Genomic DNA, 14740 nt, shown 5'->3' with positions numbered 1-14740 from the left:
GTTTTTAGTACATTAATGGATCTTGAGAGAGCAAATGTCATTGCTGGCTATGGAGGCCTCACTGAGCCATCGGATTTCAACCAAAATATCATAATTTGTGTTCCGAAGATCAACAAAGGTCTTACGGGTGTGGAACGGCACGAGGGTGAGTAATAAATGACAGAATTTTTTTTGGGTGAACTAACCCTTTAAGTCACTTGTAATGGCTGTATGTCATTGCATTAGAAGTGGCATCAGCAAAAATAAATAAATAAATAAAAATATTAAAAATTCAGTATAACTTCACTTTCCTAAACCATTTTTGCAATTTCTTTGGTGTCTTTATTATTTCTTTGATATTTTGTTATATAGCACAAATACATACATTACCATTCAAAAGTTAGTAAGATTTAATTAAAAGAAATTAATACTTTTATTCAGGATACATTATATCGATCAAAATTGACAGAAAGTTTTTGTAACATTATAAATGTCTATGCTATTTCAAATAAATGCTGTTCTTTTGAACTTTCTATTCAATTTTTCTATTCTTTTGAATTTTCTAAAAATGCATCATGGTTTCCATGAAAATATTAAGCAGAACAGCTGTTTTTAACACTAATAATAATTATCAATAATGTAATAAGAAGTGTTACTTTTGAATGATTTGAATGATTTCTGAAGGATCATGTGACACTGAAGACTGGAGTAATGGCCATCACATGAATAAATTACACTTTAAAATATATTAAAAAATAAAAGTTATTTCACAATATTACTGTTTTTACTGTATTTTGATCAAATAAATGCAGCCTTGGTGAGCATAAGAGACTTCTTTCAAAAATGTTAAAAGATTTTACAGACCCCAAACATTTGAATGGTGGTGTAGATTTTTAAGTGTGGTTTAAATACATTTTGGGCCCACAGTACTTAATTCAACTAACTTATCTACCTGAGGTGTTAGCATGCTCATATATACCCCTATATAAACTGGCATTCATAAACTATGAAGTAATACAATCATTCACCCCTAGAATGAGTCAGCAGTTGTTTATTTCATTTCAGCTAGATTAAAAAAGGCTTCTAACTGATTTGGCCACCTAGATGTAAAGCCTTGTCCACATCTGACTATAAATTTCCTTTGACAAACTGCAGTGCAGCGAGTTTCTTTGCTAAATCACTGTGCAGAGTCCAGTGAGAGACTGAATTGTTGCAATGTTTGTGGTGGGACACGAGAAAAAGTAAAACCACAAATCTTATGATGTCAAATGTTTATTTTCTTTTTTATAATTTAAATCACATGTGACTAGTGTGAGCTTTCAGCTTTATATGACTGTCTATTGCTTTATAATTTAAATACAAAACAAACTATCCATCCATGTTTTTGTTAGTACAGATACTGTGTTTTCTTAAGCATGACACTCCATGTACACTAATACATATACTGTATACAAATGATTCAAAAATTCCCATCAATAGAGCCCAGCTGTGTCTGAACAGCCTGTCTGTCTGGTTTCATGGTCTAAAATTAGAGAACTTTGCAGAGGAAAATGTTTCCTGCAGCATTCTGACACAAATCATCAAATCAAATCTCCACAACAAATCAATTTTCTTCATATTTTCTAAAGAATATTACAAGCAGATTTGGGAGGCACAGAGATGAAGTCACTCATGAGAGACTAAGGCTCCATCCATCAGATGAATTATTTGTGATCCAAATTGACTAGTGTCCAAATTGATTAGGCTCTATTAAAAAAAAAAAAAAAAAAAAAAATATATATATATATATATATATATATATATATATATATATTTTTTTTTTTTGACAACATCATTTGTTCAATTCAAGCATACCGTTCAAGAACACACTTGCATACTGTTATACAATTTTTTGTTATGAATATTATATGTAATTATATGTTTTATTGTATTGTAGGGATGATGTTTTTTGCATTGTATTTGATGAGATTTAAGTTACCTTGCAGGTACATCTCCTCGCCCTCTCCAAACATCTGGTCACAGCGTGCACATTTGGCACATGTGGGATGATAGTGTTTTTCTCCAGCCTGCAAAAGATAAACAGAGAGCACACATCAGTCATTCAAATCCACTGCAGGAAATTATGAATTAATTTATACACAAAACATAATTTACATTCAGTGATTTTACTCCCCAAATAATGTAGGTTATCTAATAAAGTTCAAATGCTAACAGCAGTAGGGGTTAGAAAAAAAACCCCTGGGACACAGAGAGAGGAGCTGGTGGTGCAAAACTGCCACACTTCACTTCTTATGGTCACATTAATTTCATTTTAAAACTTTGGCCAGACCACTATACACAAAATAGCTTTCCATATTGCTTGAGTGGCTCTGCCTCAGCAGGCTTACTGTACTGTACTGCAAAAATCTCACTCTGCAACACCAAAAAATATTTACAAACATTTTAAAGTACATTTGTAAAGTGCAAAATATACACAATGGCAGTATTTGAATTTGTACTGGTTTTATCAGTTTTTTAATGTCAAATCAAAAGAAAAAATATTCATTTTATATATGTAAAATATTTTAGTTCCTTTTGACCCTTGGGTGAAATATGACCCAGGCTGAAAGACAAACAGAAAGATGATATGCCAAAAAGGCACAGTATGGTCTCATATTTCATATATCAACAACAAAAAAATAACAAGATAATGTCTTTTCTCCTTACATTTTCTCTAGATTTCACTTTATTAGTATGATAATTAATAATTTTAGTGTTTCTTAGAGCTCTGTCAGGGTGTAGATTTGTAAATAGTTGAATAGGTAAAAAGGTAAATAGATCTAGACTGTTTCATCTACTTTGAGAGAGTACAGATTTGTAAAATCTATTTCATCTTTTATATTTTCCTAATCTATTTCATCAATCTTCATTAAGTCCTAAAGGACTCATCTATAATCTATAATCTAATTTTCAGCATGCTGTTTTTACTTTTCAACACATGTTGATTGAATATCACGTGCATCATAACCTGCAGTGGAAAATCCACTCATCCTCCTCCTCAAAGCTCCTCCCTCTCAATGGCCATCCTCTTTGAACACAGCTACAGTCCTGCTACTGGAAATGTCATGACATTTCAGGTTCTGATATGACTCCCCATTAACTGCTACAGAGTAAATTGGACCTGAAAACCACGCTCAGCTTTTTTTCACTTTCTGTTTCCATCTAAGCGGTTATACAAATGAAACAAACAGTTTAAAAATCCCTTCAAATATGCAATAAAAACCTTTACCTTTGATTACCTCAATACCCCGATGGTGTCTAAGCTTGTAAATTGGCATTACTCCTGAAAGGTGGGCTAATTATTCTTCCTAACATAAGCATACCTGTATCAACTAGTCTTCAGTTCATGTAAAAAATGTTGCCAAGGGGAAAAGAATATGCCAAGATACCAATTTGCATGACTTCATTTATTTCACATCTGCTTAAAGCACTTGGCACAGCAGTTGTGTACGTAGTTAAAAATACCATCCTAAACTATGAAGTCACACAGTGACTCAATCTAATTCTGGGTTACTAAGAGAAGGTGCCAGTGCCAAAAGGACACTATTGCAACAGTTTGCAACCTCTGACAAATATTCAACACACACAAATAAACAAGCAGATTTAAAGAGCTCTAAGAAACACAAATATGTAGATCTTTATGTGTATGTGACAATAATGAAATACACACATAACTTATTGATTTATAAGCAATATTTACCCATATGAGACCACCCAATGGGAAACTAAGCAAATACAAAGAACAACTACATCAATAGGGTGCTTGTTAAGGTGTAACGAAATAGCTGTTTAAAGAAAAATGAGGACGAGTTTGCATGTAAGAACAAAAGAGAGTGAACAAAACAGAAAAAGTGAAAGAGAGATGCAATATGAGGAGATGGATTGTTCTATACTATAATTAGACTTCAGAGGGGTTGTGACTGTCTGAGATTCTCTTTTTAAGCACTCACTAGGCTTCTGCCCCCTCCAACATGACCACTGGGATTATAGAGTACTAGAATACTAGCTCTCAGATGAGAATAAAAGCCTTTCACACACACTTAAAGCAAATATATAAAACGCAACCAAATCTTACAGGCAACAATGCTAAAATCAACATAAAACAGCATTTGCAACCCATTTTACTTGGTAATGTGACACATTTCTGAGTGAAACAGAATACTTGATTAGAAAAGTATATGGCAGGACTTGATAGTATTACTGGGAATTAAGAAAATGCTTTTATCGCTTATTTTTGCTCCTTTTTCCCCTGTGTTGTGATCCAGAGATACAGTTCTCTTTTAGAAGTTGAGTAGTAGTGCCCACAACCGTATAACGGTGAAAACACAGAAAGCCTTTAATGGCTGGGAAGCGTTGTCTCATAAATTACAGAAAATTGCATCAATGGTGGGGAAAATGTTAAAGAAGAAAATAGTGTCTATTTTGATTTCATGTTGACTTTAAGCAATGTTAACAATATAATTAAGCCATCAATTCATCTGCTTCTATTAATGAATATCTATTAATGAATCCATTCATTAAAGGTATAGTTCACCCAAAAATGAAAATTTGATGTTTATCTGTTTACCCCCAGCGCATCCAAGATGTAGGTGTCTTTGTTTCTTCAGTAGAACACAAATGATGATTTTTAACTCCAACCGTTGCCGTCTGTCAGCCGTATAATGTGGGTCAATGGGAACTTCTTTTATAAGAGTAAATAAAACTTGCTTAGACAAATCCAAATTAAACCCTGCGGCTCATGACGACACATTGATGTCCTAAGACACGAAACGATCGGTTTGTGCGAGAAACCGAACAGTATTTATATCATTTTTTACCTCTAATACACCACTATGTCCAACCGCGTTCAGCACTCGGTTAGTGAGGTCTGATCGCGCTCTGACAACGGCAGTGATGTCTCGCACGTATACTTCAATGAGTGCTAGACATCGCTTCTGCTGTCAGAGCGCGATCAGACCTTGCTAAGCGAATGCTGAACGCAGTTGGACATAGCGGTGTATTAGAGGTAAAAAATGATATATTTTAGATTTATTTACTCTTATAAAAGAAGTTCCCATTGACCCACATTATACGGCTGACAGACGGCAACGGTTGGAGTTAAAAATCATCATTTGTGTTCTACTGAAGAAACTAAGTCACCTACATCTTGGATGCGCTGGGGGTAAACAGATAAACATCACATTTTCATTTTTGGGTGAACTATCCCTTTAAGGGACCACAGCCAAATAGTAAAGATATCTTCAAACCTCAAGTACTTTTCCGGTGATGTATTTCTTGCAGGTTTCACACTGGATGCCGAACATGGCGTGGTAGTCTGCCTCACAGTATGGGATCCCATCCCTACAGAATATCAACACACATTACAGTAGATGTAATTCACTTGAACTCAAAGATGGTGACAAGTCTCTGTTTGGTCTCTGGCCTTGACAATTCCCACACTGTTCTTTCATATTAGAGCACATCAATAACACTGAGTCACTCCAGAGGGTTCAGCAGGCTTTCAGATCACTGTATCACATTATTACGATTGCTAAAACACACACAAGCACACATCTACACATTCACGCACACATAACAGGAAGAGTGGGACTAACTTGCTGATATATTCTGCATTAAGCACTTTATTGCACACTTTGCACTTGAAGCAGCCAAGGTGCCAGTGCTTGTCCAACGCCACCAGAGACTGCTCATTTTTAAACTCCTTTCCACAGCCACAGCAATCTGCAGATTGAGCGAGACAAAGGTGTAGTGTAGTACTAATGAAATGGCAAAGAGAGCTGTCATTGCAAACATTTAGGAAATGAATGAGTGTGTAAGAGTGAGAGAATAACATAATGGAAACAGATAGCAATGCAAAAAAACAGAGAACTCACTGTACACAGCCTGTGGGGGGGCCGTGCTGTTGACTGGCACAGGCTGAGTGCATTTCTCACAAATGCACTCCTTTCCATTAAACGTCACGCGGTCCCCAGCTGGAAACGGCTGCCTGCCAGAAAAGCACACACAATCAGTCACCTCATCATTCACCAAGTTTATAAAGTCATTTTCCTATGAGGATGAACTTTAAACTAGCTAAAAGCAAACTATTTATGTTCAGATGTAAGGGCACTACATTATATATGTTAAAAAACGCACAACAGGGTGACAAAACTAAATATTTTACCATATTTGCAGTTGGCAAACATTGCGAGAAATTCCCTTTAGTTCATGAGACTTTTACTGCTGTGTTAATCTTTTAAAATCAATCAAATAACTCAGCATAAGCAAAGGCAGATGCATTCTTAAAGGGATAGACAGTTTGCCCGAAATTTCATTTAAAGGTTTAGTTCACCCAAAAATCTGTAAGACATTCATCCGGATCCACATCCGTGAAACCTTCGTTCATCTTTGGAACACATATGAAGTTATTTTTAATGAAATCCGAGAGGTTTCTGTCCCTCCATAGAGATCCAATGCAACTACCGCTTTCAAGGTCCAGAAAAGTAGGAAAGGCATCATTAAAGTACTCCATGTGACTCCATAGTTTAACCTCAATTTTATGAAGCAACACAAAAAAGCATAATTTACCACTTTATTTACAAAAAAAATATTATCCAAAGATAATGTCTTTATGGAGGGACAGAAAGCTCTTAGATTTTTATTAAAAACATCTTCATTTGTGTTCCAAAGATGAACGAAGGTTAATGACATAACTTTCATTTTTGGGTGAACTAACCCTTTAAAGGTGCCATCGAATTGAAAATTGAATTTACCTCGGCATAGTTGAATAACAAGAGTTCAGTACATGGAAATGACATACAGTGAGTTTCAAACTCCATTGTTTCCTCCTTATATAAATCTCATTTGTTAAAAGACCTCCGAAAAACAGGCAAATCTCAACATAACACCAACTGTTACGTAACAGTCGGGATCATTAATATGTACGCCCCCAATATTTGCATATGCCAGCCCATGATCGAGGCATTACACAAGGGCAGGCAGTATTAACGTCTGGATCTGTGCACAGCTGAATCATCAGACTAGGTAAGCAAGCACGGACAATAGCGAAAAATGGCAGATGGAGCGATAATAACTGACATGATCCATGATTACATGATATTTTTAGTGATATTTGTAAATTGTCTTACTAAATGTTTCGTTAGCATGTTGCTAATGTGCTGTTAAATGTGGTTAAAGTTACCATCGTTTCTTACTGTATTCACGGAGACGAGAGCCGTCGCTATTTTCATTTTTAAACACTTGCAGTCTGTATAATGAATAAACACAACTTCATTCTTTATAAATCTCTCCAACAGTGTAGCATTAGCTGTTAGCCACGGAGCACTATCAAACTCATTCAGAATCAAATGTAAACATCCAAATAAATACTATACTTACGCAATTAGACATGCTGCATGACGAACACTTTGTAAAGATCCATTTTGAGTGTTATATTAGCTGTGTGAACTTTGTTTATGCAATGATAGAGTCGAGAGCTCGGGAGGGGGTTGAGAGCGCAAGCAATTAAAGGGACCGCAGCCTGAATCTGTGCATTTCTAATTATGCCTCAAAATAGGCAGTTAAAAAAATTAATTTAAAAAAATCTATGGGGTATTTTGAGCTGCAACTTCACAGACACATTCAGGGGACACCTTAGACTTATATTACATCTTGTAAAAAAACGTTCGATGGCATCTTTAATAATAATAATAATAAATTCTGTTTTCACAAGGAGAAGTTTTGTTTTCCATTCAACGAAAAGCAATGGGGACAGATGCTGTCAAGCTTTAAAAGTTACAAAAAAACAGCATAAAAGAAAGCAAAAACACATGTGCACTACATTTCAAGTCCTCTAAACCTGTACCAGTTGCTGTTTTAATGAAAAATAGGTCTACTGTAACTTATTTGAACATTTGCATATTCAAACTGCCACATCACAACCAGTTATCATACACATAACAAACATTATTGGTGTCAGACCTGCTGCAACAGGTCTCTGCATACAATATTGTAATATATACAAACATAAAAGAGATTTAATAGCTGTGGGGAGGGTGAATAATTACTTAAATTTCAGACTGTTCTTCACTCAAAACAATCATTCAGAAGCATATAGTATCACATATAAAGTCACATACTTTTGGACTACATTTATAGTGCTCTTTTGTCATTTTTAAAGCCTGAAAGCACAATCAGTTTTATTGTACATTTTTAAATATCTATATTAAATAACTACAGTATAAACTATTCAAATACATTGTGTAGCTAAAACTTAATTAAATTAAGTAAGAATATTAAAACCAGAAACATTAGCATATATGTTTGTACTAAGATATGTTTGTACCCTGCCCTGGCATGTACATAGTAACATGCTTAATAGCAGTAGTCTTAGTAGTCTTACTATTTACAGTGTACGCAAATAAACATCTTAAATATTCAACCTAACATCTCATTTGTGTTCCACAAGCTTTATGTGAACCAGCCAACCATTATTACATCTGTGCTACAAAGAATAGAGCAGGATAAGACCTCTAGGTTGAGTGAAGCATGCCATCATTAGACAGGCTTGATGGCACAGATTCAATCATATCTGGCTGATAGTTCAGTATGAAAGCTGATGATATCACGGTATGTTGATCATCAGCTCTCTTGCTCTCATCACCCAATGGAAGAGTCAATGTCCAAGTCCTATTAACACACCATTGCCTGATTTCAAATTTAAACCTGATGTGTTAGCCAGGCAATGTTATGCCAAACTCTTTGTGATGAATGTTGGTTGTCTGTTTTTCTTGGTATAACAATGAATACTCTGTTCCTGTGGTTGTTGGCCCAATTTACTTAGTAAAAAAATGTCATCATTAAAGAGAAAGAGCTATTTTGCAGACCTCTGTTCACACCTACTAGCTTGCCATTAAAGTTATAATAATAGCAGTAACAATAATTTCTAACTGGCAAACAGAGAAACACTATGTGTTGGAATAGGCTGGATAGAGTCATCCAGAGTAACTACAAATGAGATGTTTACGAGGTGATTTAAGATCCAATCGCACCCAAGATACCAATTGGGTACACCGTGTCCACAGAAACATGGGCATCGCTATGGAAATGTAGGAGGGACTCGTCCTGAGCAACATGTCGCATACACATACACAACATCCATTCAGAGACTGAGGGACACCCTACACCACTCTGGAAATAAGTGGCCTGGGAGCGGAGCATACACTTAACATTCTTACTGAAAGCTGATGGGTGCCCTTTCCTTCCCCTCCCTCTGTACCAAGACTGCCTTCCCATAAAATTCACTCACACATGCAGTCAGTGGCAGATCATTTAGAAATTATATATTTATCATATGACGATATAGTTAAGAAATAACGAGTAACGAGTATCAAACGTGCTCTTTGTCCCGAATAGCTTGAGTGCAAATGTGATATTGATTTTATAAAACAGTTCAATAAACAAGAAGTTAATATTGTGTTATATTTTATAGAATGGCATTTAATTACTGAATGAATCCGCGTTTTCAACTAATTAGATGAACCAATGATTCAATGGCCCATTCATTTAAAGAGCCATTTACTTCATTCCAGAATGAATCAGCTGTTTGCATCGAACGAATGAATGACTCACTGGCTTCTTCTGAAATCACATTCTTTCCTACTATATGGTAGGTGAAAAATAGTGTGTGACAAAAGAAGTATGTCCGAATTCACAGTACTCATAAAAGAGTAGGCAAAAAATACCTGGATGACCAACTTCTTCCAGCAAGATTGTGCATACAACGGACATTTTGCTATCCCATGAGGCCATGGGAGAGGATATGTGAATGGCAGTGAAGCAACGCAACTGACACTGGTGGGTCACATGATAATGACAACATGGAGAATATAGTACGTCCAAACTACATTCACACTTTTTAACACTTGCAAAGAACTTATTCAAAATAAGCATATACTCAAGGGAGTATGCGATTTCGGACGTAGCAAATGACTTACTCATTTAGACATTTGCCCCACCTATTGGCAGTTTTAGTTTCTCATTTAGAGTATAATTTCATAAAAAAAATAAAAAAATAAATAAAACCTGTATGACTTCTTTGTGGAGCATAAAATAAGATATGTTGGGAACCAAACTGTTTTGGTTACCATTTACTTCCATTGTATGAACAAATCAAAATACTGAGACATTTCTCAAATTATCTTTTATATTCCACAGAAGAAAGAAAGCCATACATGTTTGAAACAACATCAGGGTGAGTAAATGCTGATAAAATTTTCATTTTTGTGTGTACTGTCCCTTTAAAACCCATTTAAAAGCCATTTATCTCATGGCATTATTTATGCAATTGTAATTAGAGTTTAAATGCATTCATGCCACCTTTGATCTATATCTATATTATCTTTATTATTTTATTATATTTTTATTATTTATTATTACTTTATTGATAAATTTGATATAGAAAAATACCATTTTGAAGTCTGGTTACTGTTACCTTACCCAAACTTAGGGTTGGACAATATGACCAAAATTTATATCACAATATAATTCTTAATTTCGGTCGATACGATGTAATTCCGATATCGATATGAACTATATAATAGCCTCAGAAAAACTGCCAAGAACGGCCACAACGTCTGTACCTACAAACGTCTGAAAAATGAATTTGCCAAATCTATGAAATCTCTTCCTATAAAACTATATAATATTTTATAAATAAAAACAGTACAAATAAATTTATGTTCAGCTTTTATTTGTATTTAGCCTTCATACAAACATAAAAATAAACATAAGACTCACTCACTTTAGTAATATTAACATCTTTAACATTAAACTATAACGTAGGCCGATTTTAATATAGATTAAAACAAAAGTGCTTCAGCCAAGATAAAGATTGTGAACAGTAAAAACAGAAAAAAAGAGTGAGAAACAACAAAAACACATTGCTGGGGCTGGGACGTTGTTGAGTGTTGATGACGTTTACACTGTTTGTCATAAGGCATGAATGCAGCGATCTGCGATTGCTGCAAGGGTTTTACTTTTGACACCGCTGGTGTGGGGAGTGGGGGGATGTTACAAGGACAGTTAAATTTCTATGCTGCTTTATCTTCTGACTCTCGGAATATTCAATCGGGTGGAACTGCTTCAGATGGTGGAACAGATTTGATGTGTTCCCGCTGCTAGTCGGCACCATTCTCTGACACATTTTGCAACACACTGAAACCTGAAGTTTATCAGATCTTGCATATCCGAACCACTTCCACACCACTGAATTGGTCTTTCCTCTCTTGTCAACTATTTCTTCTGCTTTCTCAAGTTTTTCCTTACTTGTGGAAGCTTGTTCCGTCGCATTTGCATCAGGGGTACTCATTTTGTAAAACTTGCCGTGTTCGCGTTTGATCTTAGCGTACAACTGCTGAGCACTGGCTGGTGGCTGCGTGTCTCTGTGTTGTACGTCGTCACGCAAATAGCCAATCGCGTTCTGCTCTTTCTAACGGCTGCGCCTCAAGTCAGTGAGAAATGCTGTAATGTATATATCGAAGTACCGGAAATGTGTTTAAAAATCATATCACCGTTATCGAAAAAAATTATATCGCGATATATATTTATATTGAATTATTGTCCAGCCCTACCCAAACTATTAAAAGTATTAATAGTGAATGTACGCTAGTGTTTTTGCATGCGAGTCTTACTTGCAGACGGCACAGACAAAGCAGCGTGGATGGTATGTCTTGCCCAGGGCGGACACAACTTCCCCTTCAATGAACTCTTCACAACTGAAGCAGCGGGTGCCATAGAGTCGCTGATAATCCAAAGTGCAGATATACTCGCCTTGCCGCACAAAAAACCCTCCCTGAGCCAAGTCACTTCCACAAACTGCAGAAAAAGAGAGAGAGAGAGTTAATCATTATTGATAACATAAATTGCCCAGAATTTGTCATTCACTCAAGTCAACTGAATATGTGAAAAACCTGAAAAGATCTTTCAGATTGGGATATATGGCACTGAAACCTGTTGGTGCTTCTGTGTACTGTCACTGATAGCCATTTGCAAGTTTTTAAACTGGAATGTCCTCTAATAAGCTAATATACAATATTGACAAGCAAAAAGCAAATCATTCAGTTAAATAATTATTTAATTAAAAATATTAACTAAAAATATTTAGGATTATTTAATAGAAAACATCATTGGCTCAATTATTTTTTAATATTTATCTTTTTAAATGGAGAATTGTATTCAATAGCATATGTTAATGAAAATAGCATTGAGAATCATTATATTTCACTAGTATCATTATGACAATCCTAGTTGTCAATAAAAATACATAATGACTACACAAATCACACATTTGGGTGTGTGTCCTTTAGTTTATGTGAGTAGAGTAATTGTTGTGTGTGTATAATCAGTATCAGCACACCATGACATCATCAAGGCACATGGAGACTGAAGACTGGGCAGGTGCATGAGTGGACAGGACAAAACAAAATGAAACACAACCTTCCCCTAATTTTCCCCTCTCCCTCATTGACTCTCTCCATCTCTCCCTGCGCTCTCTTTCCTTTTCTCACAGTCCTTTTTCCACTAAAACAGGAACCACATCAGGAACATAATACACACAGACATGCTCCGATGACATCATTCTTAGAGCCGATCCATTTTCCACCTCCTCTGAGGTAAATGATAACTGTGGAATTTCCTTCTCTCCCATGGCTTTTCTTTCTGTTTGTCCAGAGCTGAGATTTCTCATTCTGAATAATCAAAAGAAATGTACCTCTTTCTTCGGTCCTTGTATTTGTCTGCTATTGTAATGTTAACGGTAAAAGACTGTAAAAATGCTACAGTGAAATACCAGTACTATAATATGCATCCTATTCTCTCAGAGCATCTAACAGTCATCCACTATCCTCCGTAAGATCCCATTTTATATGACCTCACTTGGTTATTACATAAGAGCTTAACAGCTTTAGCACTCAGAAAACAAGAGCTCTCCCTCTTGCTCTCTTTCACACACACACAAATGCGTACACATATACTAATGCGTGTACTAATTTGCGTGTTAGCACAACACAATGCATTCTAATGTTCCGCTCATAGTAAAAATCTAAACAATAACATAGGAATGTTGGTCAGGAAATAGCAGACATATTTTCCGCATCTGCTCAAGAGTGATTGGTTGGCGTCTGTGATATGGAAGGTTAGCTAGGTTAGCTAGCAGATTGTGTGTGACAATGTGTTCTGTTCCAAACATATTAAAACTTCCTCCTAAAAGCACAAACTGTCTCAAAGATAACCTGTAAGATAAGAGGGAAGCACACACCCAGGGCAAGACTGCATTTTAAATGCCCAGAAAGCTACTGTGATTACAGTGGTTCAACCTTAAAGTTATGAAGCAACGAGAATATTTTTTTGTGTGCCAAAAAACAAAATAACGACTTTAATCAACAATATCTAGTGATGGACGATTTCAAAACACTGATTCATGAAGCTTTGAAGCTTTACGAATCTTTTGTTTCAAATCAGTGGTTCGGAGTGTATATTCAACTGCCAAAGTCACACCCCCCCAGTGGTGAACCATTGAAATTTCGAAACACATATGACGTAATGAAGCCTTGTTTACTGAAATCCTGTGACTTTGGCAGTTTGATATGATTCGAAACAAAAGATTTGTGAAGCTTCAAAGCTTCATAAAGCAGTGTTTTGAAATCGGCCATCACTAGATATTGTTGAATAAATTCGTTATTTTGTTTTTTGGCGCACAAAAAGTATTCTCATCACTTCATAACATTAAGGTTGAACCACTGTAGTCACATGAACTGTTTTAAATATGTCTTTAGCACCTTTCTGGGCATTGAAAGTGTTAATTGTCTTGTTGGCAATGGAGGCCTCACTGAGCCATCGGATTTTATCAAAAATATCTTATTTGTGTTCCGAAGATGAATGAAGGTCTTACGGGTGTGCACCTACATGAGGGTGAGTAAATAATGACAGAATTTTCATTTTTGGGTGAACTAACCCTTTAAGTTGACAGTCGATTCTCTTTTGTATAAACGTATAACTAAAAAATGATTTCTGACTAATTATGCTAGTTACTAATCTAGGACAGTCAATAGAGTAAATAGTTGTGATTGGTCCAGTTTTAAGACAGCAGAATGAAATGGTAATAAAAGTGTTTAATTATTGCATTAAACATTTAATCAATATCTTAATACATTAACATTGACAGCCTTAAAAATACATTTAGTACAATCTCCCAAGCATCCCCTTGCAGCCCCCTGGAGGTCCTTGGACCCCAGTTTGAAAACCTCCACTCTTTTGCCCATCAACTATTTGAGTATGTAACCCAAACCCTGCAGTGATAAGAAGCCCTCAACATTGGGCAGGGTGTGTCTTTCACCCTGCCAGTATATTTAGCTCAGCTGCAGACAGAAAACAACACCTGAATAAGAGGAGCAAGGAATGTCTGCAAGCAACACTGCTCTCACAATCAAACACATGCCACAGTCCTTACTGAGCTGAAAGTGTTTAAGTTATAATGCTAGTTAATCTAGAGGATGTTTTCATCCAAAACACCAGAACAATTCCAGGAACAGCCCTCCCTGGGGTTAAGAGCTCCAGATGGACACCCCATCATCACCTTGGGAATTAACACTTTGGGTGCTTGAGCTCCCGCATGAATGTCACACCTGCTGTATGATGACTGAAAAGCTGGAAGCTTCTAGATACGGAAAGCATGATTTTGGCTTAC

The 14740-nt window shown here is 36.0% G+C and overlaps 1 protein-coding gene across 11 annotated transcripts in view; it reads right to left on the bottom strand.

The window, feature by feature from the left end:
- ablim2 (actin binding LIM protein family, member 2) overlaps window positions 1-14740 on the bottom strand; it is a 77893-nt gene that overhangs the window by 28912 nt on the left and 34241 nt on the right. For all 11 annotated transcript variants that reach the window (XR_007182020.1, XM_048171391.1, XM_048171392.1 and 8 more), the window contains exons 3-7: window positions 11688-11871; window positions 5892-6004; window positions 5613-5739; window positions 5265-5358; window positions 1958-2045 (exon numbers count right to left, since the gene is read on the bottom strand). Coding sequence is in view for 10 of the 11 variants with exons in the window: in XM_048171391.1 (XP_048027348.1) it covers window positions 1958-2045; window positions 5265-5358; window positions 5613-5739; window positions 5892-6004; window positions 11688-11871 (606 nt within the window). In the remaining variant the exon portion in view is untranslated. The remainder of the gene's footprint in view (window positions 1-1957; window positions 2046-5264; window positions 5359-5612; window positions 5740-5891; window positions 6005-11687; window positions 11872-14740) is intronic.

The sequence above is a fragment of the Megalobrama amblycephala genome, linkage group LG20 (assembly GCF_018812025.1).
Source record: "Megalobrama amblycephala isolate DHTTF-2021 linkage group LG20, ASM1881202v1, whole genome shotgun sequence".
NCBI classification, from domain to species: Eukaryota; Metazoa; Chordata; class Actinopteri; order Cypriniformes; family Xenocyprididae; genus Megalobrama; species Megalobrama amblycephala.
Note: the sequence above shows the minus strand (reverse complement) of the source record. Positions and strands in the feature narration are given on the sequence as shown.